The sequence below is a fragment of the Mus caroli genome, unplaced genomic scaffold, assembly GCF_978045245.1.
Source record: "Mus caroli unplaced genomic scaffold, Mus_caroli_1 scaffold_10, whole genome shotgun sequence".
In the NCBI taxonomy this organism is placed as follows: Eukaryota; Metazoa; Chordata; class Mammalia; order Rodentia; family Muridae; genus Mus; species Mus caroli.
The window spans coordinates 4,855,013-4,879,871 of NW_028227265.1; the positions used below are offsets into that span (position 1 = coordinate 4,855,013).

At 48.8% G+C, this 24,859-nt stretch overlaps 1 protein-coding gene across 1 annotated transcript in view; it reads left to right on the top strand.

Annotated features, from left to right (window-relative positions):
* The first annotated feature begins 4,704 nt into the window (after positions 1-4,704).
* Positions 4,705-24,859, top strand: part of Pgbd5 (piggyBac transposable element derived 5) — a 64,294-nt gene continuing 44,139 nt past the window's right edge. The window contains exon 1 of the mRNA XM_021170726.3: positions 4,705-5,317. Within this exon, the coding sequence (XP_021026385.1) occupies positions 4,990-5,317 (328 nt within the window). The 5' untranslated portion in view covers positions 4,705-4,989. The remainder of the gene's footprint in view (positions 5,318-24,859) is intronic.

A 24,859-nucleotide genomic window follows, 5' to 3' on the forward strand; every position in this document is an offset into this window, starting at 1 on the left:
GAGCCTATACAGGACAGTTCATTAAAGCATGATGTAATGAAGGTCAGCTTTCAGGAACCTCATCCCTGGTAAGAGAACTTTTTGCTTGTTTGTTTTTGTTTTGTTTTGAGACAAGATCTCTCTATGTAGCTCAAGCTGTCTTGGAACTTGCTATTGGACCAGGCTGGCCTTGAACTCACAGAGATCAGCCTGCCTCTGCCTCCTGAGTGCTGGCATGAAAGGTGTGATCACAGTTGATGGCTTCTGCTCTGTGTGTGTGTGTCTGTGTGTGTGTGTTTGTGTCTGTGTGTGTGTGTCTGTCTGTCTGTCTGTGTGTCTGTCTGTCTCTCTCGCTCTCTCTCTCTCTGTGTGTGTGTGTGTGTGTGTATGTGTGTGTGTGAATAGGGTTCAGTTTTCTTTAAGGAGCTGCGTACTGGGAGTTTGACCATGCTCCAGTGAGTATATGGGCAACACAAATTGGACTTGGTGATTTTTTTTTTTTTATCTTTTGGGGGAGGGCACAAGAGGGAAAGGTAGACCTGGGAGGATTGGAAAGCAAGTGTGAGCAGGGTCTATTGTATGGATTTTCCAAATAATCAATAAAAATATTATGTTGGGGGGCGGGGGTGTGAGCCACCACACCCAGCCAACTTTTAAAGAGAAAAACATACTTCCAAGGTGTGGTGGTTTGAATAGGAATGGTCCCCATAGACTCATGTGTTTGAATGCTTGGCCCATAAGGTGTGGCATTGCTGAAGGAAGCGTGTCACTGGGTGGGCGGGATTTGAGGTCTCTATGCTCAGGCTCCACCCAGTGTGGAATCAGACCTCCCTTCTGCCTACCTTCAGAGCAAGATGTAGAACTTTCAGCTCCTTCTCCAGCACCATGCCTGCCTGGATGCTGCCATGCTCCCACCATGATGATAACGGACTGAACCTCTGAAACTATACGCCAGCCCCAGTTAAATGTTGTCCTTTATAAGAGTTGCCTTGGTCATGGTATCTCTTTGTAGTAATGGAAACAGGCACTCCGTACACAAAGCTGGACTTCTATGTTACCTTAGCCAGTTTTTTTTCTCCTTTACATAATAATACTGGCTTTGTATAATATTATTATATTTTAAATTATAATATTGTGATTATGTTATATCGTATAAAATTATAACATTGTAATATAAATTAATTATGTTAATATATAATAATAATATGAGCATGATCCACTGTGTACATCTAAAGATTTATTTTTCACTTTTTATTTGTGTGTGTGTGTGTGTTGGCATTTGTGTGTACACGAGCTTGAGTGGACATGTGTCTGTAGAGTCCAGGGGAATGTGTTTGATCCCATAGAGATGGAATTGCATGCAGGTATGAGCCACTAGATGTGGGAATTGAACTTGTGTATGTCGTCTGGAAGAGCAGAAAGTGCTCTTAACTGCTGAGCTGTCTCTCCAGCCCTCCAGTCATTCAAGGTACAGATTCCTGCATCAGATGCCCAATTAGATGCTTAAATGTCTACCCAGTGTTGCTAGCACATTGGGCAGGGCTGCACCCAGCTGCCATGTGCCTCTGTGCTGGGGCCTCAGCTCCATCCAATCCACACGGTTTTTGTAGCGCTCTCTCTCCTCTGTTCCAGCTGTGTTCTCTCAACTGCTAATTCCATGAGGCTTTGTGTAAGGCCTTCTGCACCTTACTCTTCACGCTTTGTTCTTCTGCTGCAGGAGGATTACTAGGAGTTCAAAGTCAGCATGGGCTACACAGGGAGACTACAGTTTGGAGGAGGATGAGGAAGAAAGACTGGGTGACCCACCCCTAAAATCCACCAGGGACAACATAGGTGAGCCTATCTACAAAGCAAAACCAAAATTCGTGGGAAGGGTTTTGGAATCAGCACAGATCCTTTCAAGTCCTCTGTTACCTAAGAATATAAAAGCTTAACTTGCAATATTTTTTTTCACTCTAAACATTCCATAATAGTCACTTGAAAAAAAAAATGATTTCAAGCCCTGGAAAAGGAAAGGCAGGTTGAAAGTCTAATCAGAGTTATTTGCGCTCCCCAGCAGGGGTCTGCTGCCCTAATTACCACATGGGAATGTAAATTATCTCAACAACTCAAGGAGAAAAAAGGTCCTTGGGATGAGGATCCACTTCCCTGCCTTCTTCTTCATGTCCTTCCCTGGATTCTTGCTTGCCAAGTTCACTGGTCATGTCCCAAGTGCAGTGGCAGAGGGGGAGGGGTGGGGGAAAAGAGAGTTCTGGGACAGACTGCCTCAGCTCTTAGCAGCTTAGCCCTCGACCAGTTGAACGGAGCTGTGGCAATTGACCAGCTGATCAAGTGCTTGCTTTACAGGTCCAAGGACTTCAGCTTACCTTCCAGAACCTGTATAAAAAGCTAAGCATGGGGGCATGTACTATGAGCTGTACCCTTAAGCTGTGAGCCAGAATAAACCTGTTCTCCCTTAAATGCTCCCGTCAGACTATTTTATCATGTTAACAGGGAAATAAACAAAACAAGAAAACCTAAGGCAGTACACTGTAAAAGGAGAATCAGGGGCTCAGAATATAGCCCAGGAGCCCAGGGCTCCTGCAAGGCTCTTAATTCAATCCCAAGCACCACAATGAATAAATGAATGATGAATGAATGAATAATCTAAAATTAAAGATAAAAAGAAGGCTCAGACACAATTAAAAATGACAACAGTGTTTATTTTAAGAAAAGATGTGTATATTTTTATGTTAGCTTGAGTCTTTTGTTTGCATGCGTGTATGTATGCGTACTGTGTGTATGCCTGTTACACTCAGAGGCTGGAAGTGGACATCAGATTCCCTATGCCTGGAGTTATAGACAGTTCTGAGCTGCCATATGTGTGCTGGGCACTACACCTAGTCCTCTGCAAGAATAGCCTGTGCTCTTACCCACTGAACCATCTCCCCAGCCCCACCACCAAGGCATGCTCCTTTATCTACTTCCTATTTGATAAACTTTTGCTCCCCAGTCTCTTCCTTCTCTTTCTCCACTTCCTCCTCTTTAGTGTTTCCTTTTGGAGATAGTGTCTGCTGTACCCAGGCTGGCTTCCAACTTGCTCTCTCGCTGAGGGTGACCTTGAACTTCTGACTCTGTTGCCTCCATCTCCCAAGTGCTCCGGATCACAAGCTTGTACCACCACAGCTGGTTTGTGCATTCCCGGAGATCAAGCCTAGGGGGTTCTTGAATGCTTAGCAACAGTTTGCTAGCTGAACTAAATCCCCAGACCTGAGAACGTAATCCTCTTCCCTCTGTTGCTGCCATGTGAGCTACTGGAAGAGGAGCCCAGAAAGCACAGAGGCCCTGATTTCCTCGGTCTGAGCACCATATCAGGGTCAATGAATGGCTGTCCGTGCTTTAACTGTTACCATTCTGTCCCATGCTCCCGTGATGGCAAATTGGCCAGAACCACACCCACATTAGCTGCTTTTTTTTTTTTCATCCTTTTTCTGGTCAAGTCTGTTTATAGGTACCCACTTCACAGCCTTTGGCAATTTGCTGTACACAGGAAGCTAGAACCCCCTCCCTTTGGCATGCTTTTTCAAGAGAGTGGCAGTGCTCTGCAAATACTTTCTTGCTTATCAGCTAAATACACACAGAGGAGGAAGATCGGTAAGTCGTTTTCTCTTTCCAGCCTGGCTGCTTGTGATTATCATGGATTCAAGCCTGTGCAGAGACCTGGTTTACAGGTCACAGGGTCTGGGCACAGGCAAACGTGAGTGAAAAGCTCAGCTGGAGCAGATGGGTCCCAGCACCCTTATTCTTAGAAATAGAAACCCATCGTCTTCCGTTTGTGTAATTATCATTTACTACACCCAATAGGGGTTTCAAGCCCTTCACATCTACGTGGATTTATTTTATGTCGGAGTGAAAGTGACTTTATGACCCAGTTACCATTAATGTGACTTATTGCATTATGTTTGGGAGGAGGAGGAGAGAAGACATTCTGATGAGGGGAGGTCGGTCAGCCGGCCTCATGCTTTGCCCCCAGAAGAGAGGAGACAGACTCTGCTCCATTGTTAGAGCGCTGAAACCCTGGTGACCAGCTGTTTGTTTCCTGATCATATAATCCTCTTCCAGATGTGCGTTGTCCTAGGCCTGTGCAAGTGATACCAGAGCGCAGGTGGTGATAGTTCTCATGGAAGCAATTTTGAGTTCAGAAGATGTGAGCATCAAAGGACTGTGAGAAATGACGAGCCACCTCATTCCAGTGTTGCGGTCCTTACATGACAGTTGTTGGAGGAGAGACTGTTTTAGTGTCTGACCCAGGTTCCCAAAAGAGCAAGGTTCGGGGAAGCTAGAAGGGCAACCTGAAATTCACAGGAGCGCTGGGCGCAGCCTCGGCTGGCCGCCCACCTGGAGCGTGTCCGCAGAGTGAATTTCAGAACCGCTGGGCGGACAGCTCCTCGGAGCCGGGCGCGGCTGCGCAAGGGGCGGGCCAAAGAGCACGGAGCACGAGGACCCGCCTCCCTCCCCACGCCGGCGAGCCGCTTTGAGCTTATGGGCGGGGCTCCTCGCGACTGACTGCCCCAGCGCCACGCCCCGAGGAGGCGGGGCGACCTGCTATCCCCGCCCCCGCGAGGCCGGCGCTCTCCATTGGCCAGCGGCTGAAGGTGCTGGAGGCGGGCCCGGTCCACGGCTCGCGCCCGGGAAGGTCGGCGGCGCAACGCGGTTGCCGCGGGGAGGGTGCGCGGGGACGCGACGGGGCCGGGCGCGGCGGAGACGCAGCGGGTGGGGGCGGCGGCGGCTCTGGGCAGCGGCTGAGTCTCTTCCCGCCGCGGCCGCAGCCAGCGGCGCCCGAGCTCCAAGGCGCATCCCGGGCGCGCGGCCCGAGCGGCCAAGACGGCGGGCCGGCCGGGCGCGGGGCGGCGCGCGCTGTGCTGCGGGCTGCGCTGGTGGGGAGCCACGGGCCGCGGCGGGGGTCCCGGGCCCGGCGTGTGCGGCTGGGAGGCGCTGTGGGGTGTGGGCGCGCGGGCGGCGGCCGGGGCTATGGCCGAGGGCGGTGGGGGCGCGCGGAGGAGGGCTCCAGCGCTGCTGGAGGCAGCCCGTGCACGCTACGAGAGCCTGCACATCTCGGACGACGTGTTCGGCGAGTCGGGCCCGGACAGCGGCGGGAACCCCTTTTACAGCACCTCCGCAGCCTCACGCTCCTCCTCGGCCGCCTCCTCGGACGATGAGCGTGAGCGCCCGGCGCCTCCGGGGACCGCCCCGCCATCCTACGCCGCGGATCCCTTGGAACTCGAGGAGGACGAGACCGGTGGGGGCTGGAGTGCCGTGCTGAGGGATCGCCCGTCCCCGCGCTTCGAGGACACCGGTGGTGAGGATCGACCGGGGACACTGGGGTGCAGGGACACACAGGGCGCGGTCTGAAGGCTGGAGCACGGGCCAGACTGGTTCCAGACACACCCGACCTGCACCTGTGTGTTTCTGGAAACAGCTGGTTTGGGGAGCAGGGATTAAACAGAGAGGGTCCTAGTGCACAGGATGGTGGTCCCAGGTTTCTCGTGGGTGGAGACCAAGCTAGCACTTTGCCAGAGGCTCTCGGTCGTCTGGCAGTGTCACACCTGTGGGGTCAGTAAAGTATGGCTTTTTTGGTGGAGGGGATCCAAACGCCTGGCACGGCTGAGGCTGAGTCCTTTGCAGTACGCAGGACCTAGGTGTCAGGGGTCAGGCCGGTCGCAGCTGAAGCACATAGAGAGCCCAGAGACAGAGCACATCAGCATCTTCACTGCGCTCTGTTTTCCCGAGAAACTTCCTGTGGTGCCAGTCGATCTCTCGCTGAGCACCGGAAGGAGCCAAGGGTGATTCCACTGCGTTAGGGAGTGTTAGTCCGAGTTACTTTCAAGGTGTGTAGACCAGACTCAGATTATTCGGAGGCAGAGGCGACTGGAGTTGAGCACAGCCACCCTGCTACTCTGAGCCCTCAGCTGTTGGCTTCTGCAGAGTCTAAAATAGTGCTGCTTTGCAGCAGCTTGGTCAGCTTCTGCTTTCTGAGATGTGGAAACTGCTTTCCCATATGACCCTCAGTGCTGCTGATCAGGCTCCATGGCTTCCTGGCAGGCAGATGTTACACATATATTCTGTGAAGTGCACACAACCAGTGTGAATAGGCACCAGGGAGTGCCCCTTTGCATAGTCTCTCTCTCTCTCTCTCTCTCTCACACACACACACACACACACACACACACTTTGGGTAGTGTACATGTCACTATAGCTATTGTTCCTCAAGATTGCAGGTGCATAGGAGGCAGGCTCCAGGGCCTGGGTATGGAAACTTAGCTGCAGGGAGCTGGCAGTGGGAAAGGTTGGCCCAGCCCTGGAGGGAGTGTTCTGCAACCTTGCCAGGCTGCAGTGTGGATGGGCAAAGTTGCATCTGGATTGGAGGGTTACCATCACCATGCAAGGTTCTAAGTGGGTACATTTTAAAACCCAACCATTTGGCTGTGGTTCATGGTACTCTAAATTGTCCTCCTATATGCCACCCTTCATTTCCCAGTGTGCCTTAAAGGCCTCCTGCCCTGGACAGCTGCTTTCCATATTGGATGTTGGGACTGTACCAGCCTGGTGCCCTGGTTTGTCAGTCTTTGTGCTGTGAGCTTTTGTGATCCCGTGTTGATCTTGCAGCACTTAAGATGCCTGCTGTAGATGTCTACAGAGGAGAATTCAGCAAAGCTGAGGTCAGAGTGCAAAATAGGGATGTCGTGCTGGACTTAGTTTAGATGAAGGGTCTGGTATTGAGAAGGGTAACACACAAAAATGATTTAACCAGAACTTTCTTTCTTAGTGATATATAAGTCACGATGTTCAGAAGCAAAGCCCTCTGTCCACTGTTCACTCTGTCCACTCTCAGCCTGAAGTCCAGGATTGCCTGTCACTGGCATTAGGGTCATATCCTCCTTTCTGATAGTGCCACTGAGTTTGAGCCTGTTACTGAGAGTCACTCAGAGGTTCCTTAGGCAAAGGCATTAGCGGCTATTTGCGGGTATTTGTGGCCAGTGTTGCTTTTCTGCTTTAGGAGTGATCCTCTCTTTTAAATTTAGATCTACTTTAGAATTTCTTCTGTGGTACCCGCTACCTAAGGGAAACATGGGGAAAGGGGAGAGGGACAAAGTTGATGGCTTGTTGAGCCCAAGGAAAGTGATTTATCAGAGCTTAAAATAGATTCCGATTTCCAGGTTGGTCAGAAAAGATCCTTGAGCCCAGGAGCGTGGAGAGAGATGGATGTGTTTATTAGGAAGTCGGTTGCTGCAGTGTTCAACCAAGAGGTTCAGCCTGCTAAGCTACAGCATCTGGGGCGCTCCAACAATTGCTGCTCTACACCTCCACAAACGCTGCCTGAATCTCTCTCCCTTCTGTGTGGCCCAGTTGCTTAACAGATGTAACTGGGCGGGTAGGGTGCGGGGAGAGGAAGAGTGGTGTTTTGATCTGTTACAATGTTACATTGTTTCATAATAGAACATTTGCGATTGCTCCAGCTGCAGCAGTCTAGTGAGAACTGCATAGGGCTCCTGGTTGCTATGGGACTTACTGACTTGCCCCACTGTAAGCAACTGTATCTGTGCATGAGTGTGAGTGTGCAGATGGGCATGTGGAGCTGTTCCCTCTCGCTGCTGGTGGAGAGTTTCCTTTCTTTGGGGAGAATGCAGCTTGATTCCCTTGAAGACCTGGGGACCTTTGCTGAGTCTTTGGGCAGCAAAGAGGTGCATGATGGGACCATTACATATTGAGTTGCTCTAGAGCCGTTCTGTGGCTCCATGGAGATTTTTGTGCATATAGTAGAGAGTCATTGGTGCTGAGCTGAGAAGAGGGAGGGAGAGATTCGGTAGTTACTGGTGAGAATCCTGGCCCTTCAGACTGTTCAAGTCTTCCCCGCCCCATCCCTGTTTTCCATGGCTTCAGCTATCTGGATGGAGCATGCTTGGGAAAGCACAGCTGGCAATGGCAGGGGAGTGGCTCTAGCACCTCCCTCAAGCTCTGCTCTGAGGTGTGGGTCCCCTTGGGAAGACTTACAGACAAACACTGGCAGGTTGGTGTCCGTGCTTTAACCCTTGTGTAGATGGGAGAGTCTTCCTGGGAACTGAACTGCTTTCTGGGAGAACAGGGTCCAGACTTAACAACTGAGCCCCCTAAAATAACCCAGCAAGCTGTCAGTCTCACTTACCTTCGCACAGTGCAGATTGCCAGCAGTGTGCAAAGCTCTCCTGGGAGCAGTGTGAGATTCAGCCAGGCTGTGTCTGGGGCCTCTGACCTTCAGGCTTCTTTCTCCGAGTGCCTTCCATCACTTCTTGAGGAGGCAGAAAAGCAGGCAGTACCAGTCTCCAGTCGCCTGTTCTAGCTTTGCTGGGTTTCTGTGGTGACTGACCCCTCTTGTCTATACTAACCTCCGAGACTCCAGTAGGAACCTGACCTTGGGAAGATGAGAGGAATGTGGGGTTGAAAATTAACATTGTTGAATTTTTGTCCTTAGAGTTTACTGCCTAGATAATGATGATGATAATTGTTATTGTTATTATTATTATTATTATTATTATTATTATTATTATTATTATTGAGACAGGGTTTCTTGGTGTAACCCTGGCTGTCCTGAAACTCACTCTGTAGACCAGACTGGCCTTGAACCCAGATATCCACCTGCCTTTGCCTTCCAAGTGCTGGGATTAAAGGTGTGGGCCATCACACCTGGCTTACTGCTGGTTTATTAAGATAGTCTTTTATTTTTAGCATTTGTAACAATTATCTTATTTATTGTATTTTATTCTTTGAGGGTTTCATGCACCCGTGCAATGTATTTTGGTCATATTCATACTCTCTTTCCCCCTCCAACTCTTTCCAGCTCTGCTCCCCTCACATCTGCCTCCCAACTTTGTTCTTTTTCACTTCTTTCCTCCCCCCTCTTTTTAATAACCTACTGAGTCCAATTTCTGCTGCCCATATATGCAGAGATGTGGGACTGTCTACTGGAGCATGGTCAACCTAGCAGGTACCACATCCTAAAGAAAACTGACTCTTTCCTAGCAGATACTAGCCATCAAAGCTCCTTAGCTGAGGGGGGGGGGGCTATTGTGCCCCGTCCATGCTGGAACGTAGACGAGATCTTATGAATTCTTGAGTGTAGTGGTCCTTCATGTCCAGGAGACATTGCATCACCCCAGGTCCCCGCTAGCCTGGCTCTCACATCTTCCCACTTCCCCTCCTTCAATGTTCCCTGAGCCTTTCGGGCAGGGGTGTGATATACGTGTCCCATTTATAGCTGAGCATTCCATAGACACTCCTTAGCCAGCCGTGCATCTCTCCAGTACCATCTAGTAAAGCCTTTCCAACTCATGAGTAAGACGAGAAAAACGTTTCCTTTTTTAAAGCCAGAATTAAATGGGGTCTGTGACCGAGGAGAGCAGGAGGCCTTCCTGTGGAATCCGGGGAGCAGTACCTTCTGTCGTGGCTCTGGGCCAGGCCATGTGGCAGCAGGAGGAGCCTGGGACTTAGGGAGCTGCAACTGCAGTCTCAGGCAGTGCTGCCTAACAGCCGAGCAGCCATGTGGACTCAGTGCAGATGACTTCCTGGGAGCTCTATATCCCTAGGCTGCCCAGGGTACAGCACCTGGAGCTCCTGGTGTGGGTCACATCAGTAATTGCTCGTCTGTGCTTTGTCATACCTCATGTTCACACAGAGTCTGGTAGAGAAGTTGTCATTTCTGCACAGGAAGATGGTCTTAGCTTCCTAGCTGTGAGGGCAGGTGGAGAGACCTGACCAGACCAGGTGGAGGGCATCCACCTAGTCTTACCTGACACCTCAGGATAGGCAATTCCACCCCTTTTTGTTACTAGAACTTCTTTCAGCTCTGCCACCTTCCCTCGCTTATTTCCATGTTAATACATAAAACTGTTTTTTTTTTCACTAGGTGGGGGTGGGGTTGATGTTTTGTGGATTTTAACACAAGAGTGTACTTTTAAAAAGATTTATTTATTTATTTTATGTATATGAGTACACTGTAGCTGTACAGATGGTTGTGAGCTTTCATTTGGTTGTTGGGAATTGAATTTAGGACCTCTGCTCGCTCTGGTGGCCCTGCTCGCTCCAGCCCAAAGATTTATTTATTAATATAAATAAGTACACTGTTGCTATCTTCAGACACACCAGAAGAGGGCATCAGATCTCATTACAAGTGGTTGTAAGCCACCATATGGTTGTTGAGATTTGAACTCAGGACCTCTGGAAGAGCAGTCAGTGCTCTTACCCACCGAGCCATCTCTCCAGCCCAGGAATGTGCTTTTATAAGTAACTCTTGTCAGGGCAGAACAAGAAGATCCTAGAATTTCTACTTTCCTTAGAAGCTTAGTGCTGTTTTCAGGAGCCAGGACTTTCTGATCCAGGAACTGTGTCTGTGGGTGCCAGCAGGGCCTTGGAAGGTTCCCCGCTCCATTCTGGGGTGTCAAACTCACCTTGATTTTTAAAAACTGTCATTGTATAATAAACATGTTCATTTTAGATAATTTATTTATTTTTTAGTTCCACAATATTTCTCTATCTGGAGGAAACCATTTGTGACGCTAAATACATAAAGCCATGTATATAAGATCACATCATGGTGGATGAACTAATTTTTAATTGCAATTAATGACTCGTGGATATTTCCCATTAAATTTTCAAATTGTAAAAATTTAATGAATCCACAGTACACTGATCCCACTGGTGAGCCTCGAGCCTATGGCCTTAAGAAGTTGTTATTGTATATGTGTGTGTAGATGATGTGGGGGGAGCATACGTGCCATGATGTGCATATGGAGATCAGAGGATAGTTTTGTGGGGGCAGTTCTTGCCTTCCATACTCCACGGGCTCCAGGCATGGCACTCAGGACTTCTGGCTTGGATGGCAAGCACCGTAACCACTGAGCCATCCCGCTCACCCTGCTGCCTTTTTTATAATTTCACTATTAAGTCAATGCTGTGGTGACTGTCCTCGAAGCTTAGTTTGTGGACACATCCTTGATTTGATCCTTAAAACCAGCTTAGGAGAATCAAAGGGAAGGATTGTTGTATGTTTTAGAGGTTTTGGTACCTGTTGTAAAAGAATGTTCTAGAAGCATACCTGTTTACACCCTTGCCAACAGTGAGGGCACTGGGCCAGTCCAGGAGAGGCTTTGGTCATGTGACAGACACCTGCTTGTGGTTCCAAAGGCTCCACTGCTGGGAGGCTGGCGTGAGACAGGGCATCATGGCAGATCTGGTGGTGGAGTAAGGAATTCACCTTGATAGCAGCTGGGATGCAGGAAAAGAACAGAGATGGGGGTCCAGGGACAAGAAATGCTCCTCAGAGGCATGCCTGCAATGACCTGCCTTCAGTCAGGCTACCTTCAGACTTCATATTTCCACCTTCCTAGAGAGCCGCCAGCTTGTGATCGATCAGTGGGTGTCTTAGGGTTTTACTGCTGTTGAACAGACACCATGACCAAGGCAACTCTTATAAGGACAACATTTAATTGGGGCTGGCTTACAGGTTCAGAGGTTCAATCCATTATCATCAAGGCAGGAACATGGCAGTGTCCAGGCAGGCATGGTACAAGAGGAGCTGAGAGTTCTACATCTTCATCTGAAGGCTGCTTAGCAGACTACTGGCTTCCACACCCCTACTCCAACAAGGTCACATCTTCTAATAGTACCACTCCCTGGGCTGAGCATATGCAAACCATCACAGTGGGTGAAGGCTCTTGCCTTGGGGACCAAAGCTTTTGGGGGCATTGTCGTACTTTCATCCCATTGCAATAAGACACTGACTAAAAGCTGCTTGGGGGAGGAAAGTGTTTACTTCATCTTAAACTTCCATGTTCTATCATTGAGGAAGGGTGGGAAAGTCATGGAAGGCAGAAACCATGAAAGAAGGCTGTCAGGATGATGTCCCCCACACATGTTCACAGCCTGATCTAGGCTGCGTGTCAGCGGAAGTCCCTCCCCAGGGACTCTAGATGCTGTCAAGTTGACAGTGGAAACTAATCAGGACAGATGCTCAGCTCCAAAGTGATTAACATCACCTTTCAGGTGGGTTTGGGGGTTATGTGCCTTGCACTCAATGAAGTATTTGTAGGGAGTGTAGCAGACATGGGGTGCATATGACATTTTACATGGTGCATTCACACACCCACACAGACACAAGTCAAGGACACCTCAAGACCTAGAAGACCCTCCTGCACCCCAGAGCCAGCGTCTGTCTCCCTCTCCGAGAGACAGCACTAGAGCTTCATCTCCTAAAGTAATGTTGCTTGTATTGCACTTCTAAGACGCATTCATATTATCGCACGTCTCATATTTTTTAAAAAGAAAATTCCTCGTAATTTTAAAAGGTTTATTATTTTAAATGATGTGCAAGTATGCATCTGCATGCGGGTATGTGCATGAGTGTAGGTTCCCAAGGAAACCAGAGCCATCAGATTCCCTGAAGCTGGAGTTAGAGATGGTTGTGAACTACCTGTTACAGGTGCTGGGAACTGAACTCTGCTCTTCCGGAAGAGCAGCAAGCCCTCTTAACCATGGAGCCATCCCTCCATCCACCTGCATGTGTTTTTATGACCTATATTCCTCCATTTCTCTTGGGCAAACATAGCTGAAAGTGGATTGCTGGGCATGGTATAGATGTCTGTTGAGACTTCAGATCATTCTTGACTGAGGGAGTCTGCTTTGTGCTTTATGAGCCATTAAGCCAGTATGTCAGGCCCACTCACTTTCACTCTTGGTAACTAGATGAATTTCTGGACATTGCTGTGTGTCTCCTGGGGGTTGGTGGACAGGATGACTATGTGCGGGGGACCACTGCTGAAGTGGGGCAGTGATAAGTCTCCGTTGGCAGGGGTTTCACTGCCAGATATTAATTCGGCAAGCACATCGAGCCTCTGGGATAAAAGATAAGTATGTTCAGTCTCCTGGGAGTGGGGAGGAGCAGGTGACAAATGGAGGAGAAAGGGATTTTCAGGGGAAAGAGATTTACACAGGATTCCAGAGCATGGCACAAGAACAATTAGAAATTAGTCAGGGATGGAAACTGTCTTAACAGAGACGGCACAGTGCTGAGGAACCAGGCTTGATTCCAGCGCCTACACGGTGGTTCACAATTGTCTATAACTCCAGCTCCAGGAACCTGATACCCACTTGTGGCCTCTGTGGGCACAGCATAAGCACGATATACTTACATACACGCAAGCAAAACACACATAAAAAGTAAATTCTTTTAAAAAGAGAAAGAGAAGCCCATGGTGGCGGCAGCGGTGACAGCTGTGCATACCCTTAAAGGAAGCAGCACTGGGGAGGCAGAGCCAGAGGCAGGCGCATCTGTAAGTCCAGCCCTGGTCTAGAGTGAGTTTCAGAACAGCCAGGGCCTCTCAGAGAAACCCCGTGTTGAAAAGAAGGGGTGGACTCCGTCTTGCTGTGAGCAGCTTCCTTCAAGCAAAACTGAGCTTCCTGATATGAGTGAATCCTGAATTTCTCTTCACAAGAGTTCTTTGAGACGTCGAGTTTATGTTATTGAAATTCACATAGCCTTGAGGAGCTGAACCTTGAGGCACACAGGATCCCCCTCACTGGGGTGGGGGTGGGTGGTTCCAAAGGTTTGTGGGAGGGAGAGCTTGCAGAGGGTGGGGGGGCCTTACAGGTGACAAGGAACAGACAGTGTGGTAGGGTGGTTATAGTAGGCTGGCAGCCCCGAGGTCACTGTAGAGGGACTCTGCTTTGCTCAGTAAGCTGTAGTGTGCTGTGCTGGCCTTGGGCTTGGTGCTTTTCAGGGGCTCCTCCTCTGCTTCTCCTTAGAACAAGGATTTTGTTTCTTGTGTGGAGGTTGTCTTGTTTTGTTTTTGTTTCCTTAATTGTGGTTTGGTTTTGGAGACAAGAGCTTACGAAGCCCCTGAAGCCGACATGGAACTTGATGCGTAGTCCAAGCTGGACTTCCTGTCCTGAGCGCAGCCTGTACCACCACACCTGTGTGTGATATCATTCCAAAAAAAAAGGTTTTGGCTTTTGGGGTGTTTTGAATTTGTTACTTCCAGATAGTAGGCACTCAATTCATAGCACACCGTCCAGCAATTAGCAGAGGGGTGCTGGGTTGTAACTGCATTTGGGAACAGCAGCCAAAACCTTCAATCGTTGTGTGAATACATACAGTCTTCATCCTTCTTGTGTCTGTACCTCAGGGGTGGGGTTGTCGGCTCCTACAGTGAGGTCTTGGGTTTCCCCTTACTGTTTTCCTTTGTAGCTGCACTGCGTCCCAGGCCCTGCAGCAATGTGTGACTTGCTAGGCTATTCCATCTTGTCCCCAGGGCCCCACTTGCTCTAGTTTATGGATTTGACTTTAGTCGGTCTACTGAGGGCAATGTGGATCTAAGGTTGTCCTGATTTGGGCAATCCCAGTGACTCATGTATTTGAGAGACTCTCCTTACATTTTACTGTCTTTTGAATATTCCTTTTGTGTGCATACATGTTCATGCGTGTTCCAGTCCATGCACCTGTTTGTGTGAGTGCACCTGGAGCCAGATGTCAACCTTAGGTATATTTCTTAGTGTCTCACTGCTGGCTATGTTGTTGTTTGGGGTTTTTGTTTTGTTTTATGAGAGGATCTCTTCTATTCACCTGGACTTCACTGGTTCAGCTCCCCTGGCTGGCCAGTGAACCTCTGGGATCCTCCCCCGCAACCCCTCACACCCCGCCACCGCCGCCCCATCTCTGCTCCATCAGTGCTGGGATTACAAGCACGTACCACCGCACTTAGCCTTTTTTAAATGTGGATTTGGGGGCTTGAACTCGGGTCCACAAGCTTGTATAGCAAAGCACTTTACTACCACGTAGCCCCCTTTGGCAAATCTAATCCTGTCTTTTTCGCTCTTGTTTCCTTGTTTGTCTTGTGACTGAATTATAAGAGCTCTTTATATATCTAGGTTACTTGTTTTCCCAGTAGATAAATGGCTTTCAAATGTATCCTTAAAATCAGAAAGCCTCGCCTTTAATCCCAGCACTCGGAAGGCAGAGACAGGTGGATTTCTGAGTTCAAGGCCAGCCTGGTTTACAGAGTGAGTTCCAGGGTAGCCAGGGCTACACAGAGAAACCCTGACTCAGAAAAAAAAAAAAAATCAGAAAGCCTGTGGGTCCTGCTGATGCCTCCCCTGCCTGCTTTGTCTTTGTGCCTTTGATGTCCTAGCTAGGAAGCAGTGACAAGATCAGGGTGACTACACAGCATCCCCATGTTCTCTTTCAAAAGCTCTCTTACCTTTTCGGTTGCGCTGATAAATACCCTGATGAGAGCAACGTAATGGGTGTTATTTGGGCCGCAGTTCAAGGGTACATTCAGTCCACCATGGGAGGGGAGTCTTGGCGTTAGCTGGTCCCGCTGCCTCTACAGGAGGCAGAGAGGGGTGAGCAACAGTGCTCAGCATGACTTTCCCATGTTGTGTAGTTCAGGTAGAGCGGGTCTTCTGACTGCAATGTATTTATTCAGGAAAATCTTCCACAGGTTGTGTCCTCTGTGGGGTGGTTCCAGGACCTAGGCTGACAGGCAGTGCCAGGCAGTACAGAGCTGTGTCCTCTCAGGCTGACAGTGTCAGGCAGCACAGAGCTGTGTCCTATTAGGCTGACAGGCAGTGCCAGGCAGCACAGAGCTGTGTCCTCTCAGGCTGACAGTGTCACACAGCACAAAGCTGTCCTGTCAAGCTGACAGTGTCAGGCAGCACAGAGCTGTCCTGTCAGGCTGACAGTGTCAGGCAGCACAGAGCTGTCCTCTCAGGCTGACAGTGTCACACAGCATGGAACTGTGTCCTCTCAGGCTGACAGGCAGTGTCAGGCCACACAGAGCTGTGTCCTCTTAGCTCCTATCTGTATTCACTCCTTCCTGAGTTATGCTCCAAATGATGTAAGGACCCTGCTTTGCTCTTTTGCATGTGGATATTCACTTTCTCAGCTCTGTTTTTAGAAAGACCATCCTTTCTCTATTGAACCGTCTTGGCACCCTTATCAAATATCATTTGGTGGCTGTTTAGAGGCATTTTCTCTCTCTCTCTCTCTCTCTCTCTCTCTCTCTCTCTCTCGCCATCTGCCCCCTTTCTCTGCAGAGACTGAACCCAGGTCTGGTGCAGGCTCAGCGTGAGCCCCATATCGATCCAGCCCCGATTTTCCATCTTAATTCTATTTATATCTCTTTTTGTTCTCTTACTCTATGAAAAAAATGCCAATTTCCTCACAATAATTTGAAAATAGTACACTGACTCCCAAAACAAGCCATTTTCAGGCTGGGAGGCTGCAACTCATTGCTGAAGTGCCTGTCTACCATGGAAGGCTCCAGCTTTCATCTCCAGCACTGAGATTTTAAGAAAGAGCAAGGTCTCCTGCATCAGAAACCTTCAGCATTCTATCATACAGTTCCAGGGTTTATGGCTTGTAGCCCTTCATGTCACACATTCATGGATATGATCATAGATGTGTGTGCATGTGCATTTTCACACACAGAGGGAGAGGGAGAGGGGGAGGGGGAGGGGGAGGGGGAGGGAGAGGGAGAGGGAGAGGGAGAGGGAGAGGGAGAGGGAGAATATCAAACACATGTTTTGCCAAATGGCTAAATGTTTGCTTAAGTCACGACTGAAGCTGACTATAGAATGAACTTCTAAGATAAAAAGAACGCCTTTTGAAGTTTAGTTTAAAAGCATTTACATAAAGATCTGTGAGTTGAGTGTTGAAAGGATCAACTGCATAGCTTGGGAGTAATAATTTTTCACCCCATCAGAGCCTGGATCTCACCTGCAGCTGCTCTATTGGGAGGGAGCTCATGAAAAGAGAGAGAGATGTTCACTTTCCGCAGGGTTCAGGGAGGTCCCCTCATCTGGGGTGTGCATCCCTTCCTCTGCTGGCTGCTCGCACCGGTTTGACTTTTGTCTGTCTTTTTGTACAGACGTGAGGCTTTGCTTGGCAGGCTGATGCCATTCCATTCACCAAAGCCGGGAGTGGTGAACCTTGATCACTGCCTCCGGGTGTTCTTTGGGCATTTTTAGGAGGAGTTTCAGGGGTCTCCCACTTACGCTTTTTTAACTCGTGTTTCTGCAGGTAATCGCTGTTCCTAGGATCTCCTGGAAAAGCCATGAATGTAGCAGTGCACCAGTGTGCTTTTCTTTCAGGCTAACAAAATCGTTGGTTTTGCATTTTCCTGCAGAGATAAGTGCTGTGCTGCCCAGAATGTCTACCCTCCCATGGCTGATTGCTTGGTTCCCAGGGCTCCCTGGGGGTAACAAATGCAGGAACTCCTTAATCTAGCAGGCTGTTGATCACAGAGGCCTGTGTGCTGTCTCAGCCAAGTGTCTGCTGAGCAAGGACAGAGAGTGCACACTCGCTTAGGGGTGCCGTTCAGTGCCACGCTTTCCAGGAAGCACCCAAGAGCTAAGAGTCACAGTCAGAGCAAATCCTGATGAGGACCAGCGTGGCAGCCTGGCCCTGGTGCTCACGGCAGCTCTCATGTGGGGTGGCACTTTAGACTCTAGAATGAAAATTACAAGGACTTATTCCCACCCCCTTCTTTGACCAGTTCTCAGTGCCTGGTGTAGGCTGGCCTTGAACTCACGGCGCTTCTACTGCCTCAATTTCCACTGGTATCATAGATGTGAATTATAGGGAAATGACGTCATTTGGCTTTCCTATAGGACTTGCATAAGTTCCATGAGTGAAGATGGTTTTTCTATAGAACTTTATATATATATATATATATATATATATATATATATATATATATATATACTTTGTGTATTCTTTTCCAGCCTAGACTAAGTGTTTGCCATGAGTTGGTATAATAAAGAGTGTTGGACTCTTTACCTGTTTCTGAGTTTTCAGCTTCTCATTTTTCTGCTTTTAACCCCTACTCAGTAGATAAGTCCCAAGTAGGATGTTTCTTTGAAATAGTTACATTCTCAAATGAAATTAAATGGCTATAAAACTACATTAAAATTTTAAGGGCTATTTAGTTCAGTATTATGTGTTTTAATGCATAAAACAGTTCTACAAAGATTATTATACAGTCTAAGCTATTTTTCTGTCTTGTATCATATTAGCTCTGACATTTAAAAATGTGTGTGTGTGTATGTGTGTGTGAATGTGTAAGAGTGAGTGTGAGTATTTGTGTGGGTGTGAGTGTATATGTGTGTATGTGTGAGTGTATGTGAGTGTATATGTGTGTGAGTATTGTGTGTATATATGTGTATATGTTTGTGTGAGCATGTATGTGTGAGTGTGTATGTGTGAGTATGTATGTGCATATGCATGAGTTTATGTGTAAGTGTGTTTGTAAGTTTGTGAGTGTATATGTGTGAGTGTGTATATGCATGAGTTTATGTGTAAGTGTGTTTGTAAGTTTGTGAGTGTATATGTGTGAGTGTGTATATGCATGAGTTTGTAAGTATGTTTGTGAGTTTGTGAGTATATATGTGTATGTATGTGTATGTGTGAGTGTTTTTGTGTGAGTGTATATGAGAATGTATGTGTGTATGTATGTTTGTATCAGTGTATGTGTGAGTGGATAAGTGTGTGTATGTGTGAGTGTGTATGTCTGAGTATGTATGTGTGTATGCGTGAGTTTGTGTGTGTGTTTGTGAGTTTATGAATGTGTATGTGTGAGTGACTGTTTTGTATGTGAGTCTGTATGTATGTTTGTATGAGTGTATGTATGAGTGTGTGTGTGTGTGTGTGTGTGTATAGGTCAGAGAACAACCTGTGGGAGCCAGTTCTCTCCTTCTACAATGTAGGTTCCAGGGATCAAACACAGGATGCCAAGCTTGGTGGCAAGCACCTTTTCCATCTTGCCAGCTCCAGGTATATGCATTATTACAGACTTTCAGCATGTCCAGAGTTCAAGAATGTCTTCAGTTTGAGTTATGTCTCCTTTGCTTAACTGTATGAGAAAGTGAATAGTCAGATAGTAATATGCATCCGAGTTGGTTGTCTGGTGTGTACTAGGTAGGTTTCCTGGTGAGGCTTGGAGGCTACGCCATTAAGTGACATTGATCACCCCTTCCACGGGCTCCTGCTCAAGCTAAGGCCTGGCTCCTTGCTAGTCAATTTCCTCCTGGCACATCATGGATTCTCAGGCATGGCTTCTGCTCTTGAGACCTCCCCAGCTGTTACCCCTAGCTGTGGGCCTGGGGTATACGCACAACTCCAAAAGTGCATTTCCCACCTTGAGAGCTGTGGGTTTGCAGAGGGAAGTCCCCAGTTCCCTAGTGTGCAGTCCTTGCCACTGCCCTGTCTGTACCCATTTTCTTTCAGTTGTGAGTTCTCTCTGCCTGAGAGATAGACCTCAGTTTCCTTTCATCTTAGGTCTAGAAGTGTCCCCTGCGCCTTTTCTTGTCACCACTGCAGAACTTGTGCCTTGGCTATGCCTTCCATCGCTGTATGTCCGCACGAAGCCTGAGGTGTCTGGCCTTATCTTTCATGCTGCTCTCTCCCCGCTGCCTTGCCCTTATTCCTCTCCCGAGTCAGTCGTGCAGTAGCTACCGCGACTGCCTTCGCTGGAAAGTTTGCTTAATGATGAGGTGCGGAGTTGCCATGGTGTCTCTGTCATGACCCCCACCACCACCACCACCACCACCATGTATTGCAGTGGAAATCCTTTGGGTGCTGTGATTATTTTAATTAAAACTGAAGCCAAACCTGTACCTTCCAGCTGCTCTTTGTTCCTGGATGTGCGGCTTATTTCTCCTGAGCAGGCTTCCTGCTTCTGTTCCTGAGACTCTCCAAAGGGAGAGCTGGTATTTCCTACAGGCTCCTGGGATCTAGGTCTGGTTAAGGAACTGGCACCCTACTCCCATGAGACTTTGCTCCTGGCAGCAGCTTTGGGGTTAAGGTCCTGTTGTTGCTTGCTCAGGCAGGTATGAAGCTGTGCCAACTCTGGTACCAGTCTAGAGTCCTGGCAACTCTAAAAGGCTATGTGCTAATGTAGCTAGAGTGTGGTAGAAAGGTGGGTGCTGTTAAGTGACTGTATAGACAACTTATGTGTTTCTTTAAAAAAAAAAAAAAAAAGATTGGGTGTGTCTGCACACGCATGTGTGTGTGTAAATGTGCTCGTGCCGTGGCATGGGTGTGGAAGTCAGAGGATGACTTGTAGGAGCTGTGTTCTAGCGATGAGACTGACTAGGTCATCAGTTTAGGTAGAAAGCACCTTTACCTGCTGAGCCATCTCAACAGCCCCTACCTTGGGTGTCTCTCAGGGTATCAAGGGAATCACTGGGGTTTTGATACTGACGGATTATAACCATGACCTAATGCTTTACACCTGACAGGTGTTTTGAATCTCTGACTGCTTCTCTCAGCGGTAAGGCAGAGAATGTCACAGCCACACTTTCCAGCGAACCATGCGGGCATTACAGGGCAGCATCGCTGAGCCTGGCACTTGGGCACCCAGGAAGCTCTTTCTTCCGCTCTTCTGTACCTGTGTGGTGTGCGAGGAAGCACAGGAGGTTCTGACCACATTATATCTCAAGTACTGATCCTGACTCTTGGGACACATGTGTGAAAGGAACGGAGGCCATGCGTGGGCGAGGCCTCTGCTCCACAATGGGATCATGGCCAGTGGGAAGCGTGATGGGCTGACGGCATGCTAGGGACAAAGTGTTAGAAAGGAAGCATTGGGCAGGATCCAGGGTCTCGGGAGTGGCAGCAGAAAAGGATCACTGTAGAGATAAACTGGCAGGCCTCCCTGAGAAGACCACATTCAGGGGAGCTAAGGGAGTCGGCTAGGTGCCCATGAAGGAAGTGGGGTCATAGAAGAGGGGGGTCAGGAGGTTAAGGAAGGGGAGGTCTGAAGGGATCTCGCAGGACATGGCTTAGGCTAGAAGATGTGGAGTCTCTGGTATCCTGTAGCAAAGGATATGAGGCTGAACATGGGGTTTAAAAAAATGTCCTGAATGGAGGTGATATCTCAGAGTGTATGTGTATGACTGGACACTGTGCGGCAAGAGACGGTGAGGGTAGGGTTTTGAACCCCAGTACCTTGAAGGGCTGAGCTGCTGACCCTGAGAGTTGAGCCATGGAGGATGTCCAGCAGAGATAGATAAATGATACCATCCCAGCAAGATTTGGACTTAGCAGAGGGTAAGGATGTCACCGCCAGCATCTTCTGGACACTGTCAGTCACCTGGCCCTTTATTTTGGGAAGCCAATGTTGCTGTTGACAGCATTGGTTGTGGCTGTCTGAGGACCAGACCCAAAGCATGGCGTGTTCAGCCCACGATGGTTGAGTGCATGGATGTAGGTGGGTGAGTGGGGTGCCATGTGTCCCTTTATGGGGTGAGTAGGTGTGGCCCCGTGAGGGGTACTTTTCTTATGGTAGTGACAAATACTAATGAAAAGCAGCTTAAGGAAAGAGGGGCTTGTTTTAGCTTACAGTTTGAAGGCACAGTCCACCATGGCAGGAAATGCTTGTAGCAGGAGCATAAAGCGTCTGGTCCCATGGCATCCACAGTCAGGAGGCAGAGAGAGAGATGAATACTGTGGTGTTCAGCTAGCTTTCTCTTAATTTGGTTCAGGAGCCCAGCCCACGGAAGTCTGCTGCCCACATTTATAATATCCATTAACCCAGTCCAGACACACACACACACACACACCCGCCGACAGATAAGCCCAGAAGGTAAGTAAGGTTGCATATCACCAAACCTGACAACCTGAGTTCTGTCCCAGAACCCACATGGTGTGGATACAAAACAAACAAATAGATGTAAAATGGTTTTTTTTTCCTTTCTTTCTTTCTTTTTTTTTTAACAAGCAGGGGGTTGTCTTTCGGGTGATTTAGAACTTATCAGTGTAACAACAGTGTTAACCATCACAGGCTTCGTGAGAACACTGGATGAAGCTGGGTCTGGTTGAGAAGCCCTTTCGAGTCTACAGAGTACTAGGTGATTCACCCCCAGTACATCTGCAGTCTGCATAAACAACCTCTTAGTGTAAGTGTCCCAGATACTCCTCGGGGGCATACTTACACAGGAAAACATACCCTGTTTATCAGATATTTCAATTGAACTGGGCGCTCCGCACGTCGATGTGCTAAATCTGGTCCCTCTTCCCGGCAGGTTCTTGTTCACTACACAGGCCACCCTAGTAACCTGTCAGGTTGCTAAGTAACAGGCCTTGACTTTGAAAGAGCCATTTGATTTTTTTGTTGGTTCCCCCTCCCCGGGCTCCTGGGTCAGCCTTTTCCCCTTTGGCTGAGCTGCACATCAGAGTGTGGGAGTGCTCCATGTGTTCTGAACACCTTTCGCTTCTGTTTCTTCTGCACAGACGAGCTATTTGCAGGCCACAGGGAGGGAACGCAGCTGGAAGCTGATGCACAGATGTGCAGCGTCCTCAGTTTCTAGAAACCAGGGGTGGGGTCAGTGCTGGAGCACAGAGACCTTGGGTAGGTTCTGCCAGGGGAGATGGCTCTGCCCAAGAGCTCTTTATAATTCCATCCTCAGCATTTGGTCTGCTGATGGTCACCTCTTATCCATTTAGGGCTGAACTTCATTCCCGACCCCTTAAAATCCATGCTTTGAAATCTCAATTCCCACTGCCTCAGAATGGAACGTTATTTGGAGACAAGGTCACAAGCGATAAAGGTTAAGTGGGGTTGCTAAGGTAGGCCCTAGTCCAATCTGATTTATGCCTTTGAAAGAAGGGATGGGAGCCTGCAGCCACAGTGGGAAGATGGCTTTGACCTTGTACTTCCAGGCTCCAGGAAGGAAGATTTTTTTTTTTTATGTGCAGGTTACCTCATTTACGGGACTTCTTACAGCAACTATCGTTCAATGAGAGGAGGTGAGAGAGATCACGTGAGGTTTGCAGGTGGTTGACTGACATTTGGGGTCAGACCCTAGCCATAACTCTGCTGGGACCACAGTGCCGGGAACAAGAGGCGCCAGTATAGACTTGTGGGTGATCTGGTGCTGCTGGCCTGCAGCTCCTCCCCTGAACAGATATTACAAGCCTGGGGGAGTGGGGGTGGCAGGTGGTGCCCAGAATGATTGGCCTGCAGTTGCATATACATAGCCTTGGGTATGGAACCTCCCCTGATGGCAGAGGTTGGGTCACCCTGTTCAGAAGCCATCAATAATCTGTCAGTTTCTAGCATGGCCAAGGAAGAAAGCACAGGCTGAAGTCACAGCTCCCGCCAATTTTGTATATGTATCGTGCATGGGCTCCGTGAGGCGGTTGGGAAAATACCCTAGAGCGATCCTTATGGCAAGCGATCCTTATGGCAATGACATCTTTGGGTAATTAAAGTTTCACTTTTATGTCCTTGTTCTTAGGAACCGACTTGAGAAAAATTCTTACATCCCTGGTGTTGTTTGGATTAGCATGGCATTTAAAGATGTGTCTCTCTTCATTTAAAAAAAAAAAAAGTCACTTCAGATTCAGAAACGGGACTTAAGAGTCAGGGTTAGTTGGAGAGGGCTGCGTGGAAGCTGGGTTCTGGATTTCCAGGTCCCTGGTCATCCCGGTCAGCAGAATGTTGCTGTGGGGTTTTGCTTTATATCGCCTTTATAGGGACTTGGGCTAAGAGATTTGGCCGGTGAGCTTAGAGTGATGGTTGATGGACAGGCAGACTTGCCAATGAGGTTGGAGTGCTGGTTGATGGACAGGCAGGCTTGCCAATGAGGTTGGAGTGCTGGTTGATGGACAGGCGGGTTTGCCAATGAGGTTGGAGTGCTGGTTGATGGACAGGCAGGCTTGCCAATGAGGTTGGAATGCTGGTTGATGGGACAGGCAGGCTTTCCAGGTAAGTATTTCGCCCAAGTCTTTAGCTAGGGTCACTGGAAGTCACTATAGTGGCCAACTGAAGGCTCCAGGTGAGTGTGCAGATGTGAGTGCTCACACAGTGCAAACACTTGTATGTTGGGTGTGCCCATGCAGGGGTAGGCTCATTCTGGTATGTGCTTATATAGACATGTACTTGTGCATGCCGTGTGGGTGCAGTCACATGTGTTCCCTGCACCTGTGTTCCTAGATAGGCTGGTATGGATCATGGTAGAGTGTGATTCCTGGATCCTGGGACCACAACCAACTGGCCTCTAGACTTTAAGGAGGCTCACTGGTATGTGAAGTTGCAGGGAACCACTGGGTTTACAGAAAGACGTTAGAACATTAGGGACCACTTGGCTCGTGCCACTCTTTAACCTGATCCGACTGACACCTTCAGGGTAGGCTCTCTCCTTCCTTGGGTGTTTTCTGCAGGGAGACCGGGCTCTGAGAGGGCAGTGACTGGCTTTAATTCTCAGGTCAGTCTGAGAGTGTAGGGTTAAAGCTAGAGTTCATTCCTGTGGGCGCTTAATGGGAGACTAGGCATGGCTTGGTCTTGGTCAGTGTGAGGCATGCCTTCCATGCCTGCGTGTGGAGTGGCCCTAACCAAGGCTTGGTCAAAATGAAGGCAGGAAAATTGAAAGGTAGAAAGCTTGTTTTGTGAGGGACGTTTGTTGAGAAGCTGTGGGCGGAGCGTGGGAGAGAAAATCTGGTTTTCTACAAGGTTCTCAGCCCACTCCGAGTTGACGCGCAGAGAGTAGGAGGGGGTGGAGGCAGCAGAAAGACCATGAATCTTAGGCGCCTGTGGGATCTTTTCTTCCTTGTGGGCTGCTACTGAAGCCCCTGTGACAGATGAGGGCTTGGATTGTTGCCTTGGAACAAAATTCTGCTCTAGGAGGGACAGACCCCCTCCTATCCCAGAACAACTTCTGGCCCTTGGAGATCTGTGGTGGCAGGTCTCAGGTGGGTTTCCCATTGTGTGTCCCTCTTCCTCACCTCCTATTGTCCCCTCCTGTCCCCAGGTTTGTAGTAAAATCTACCCCCCCCCCAGTTTCTCCATCCAGCTGCCCGTGTCCTGCTGTGCTG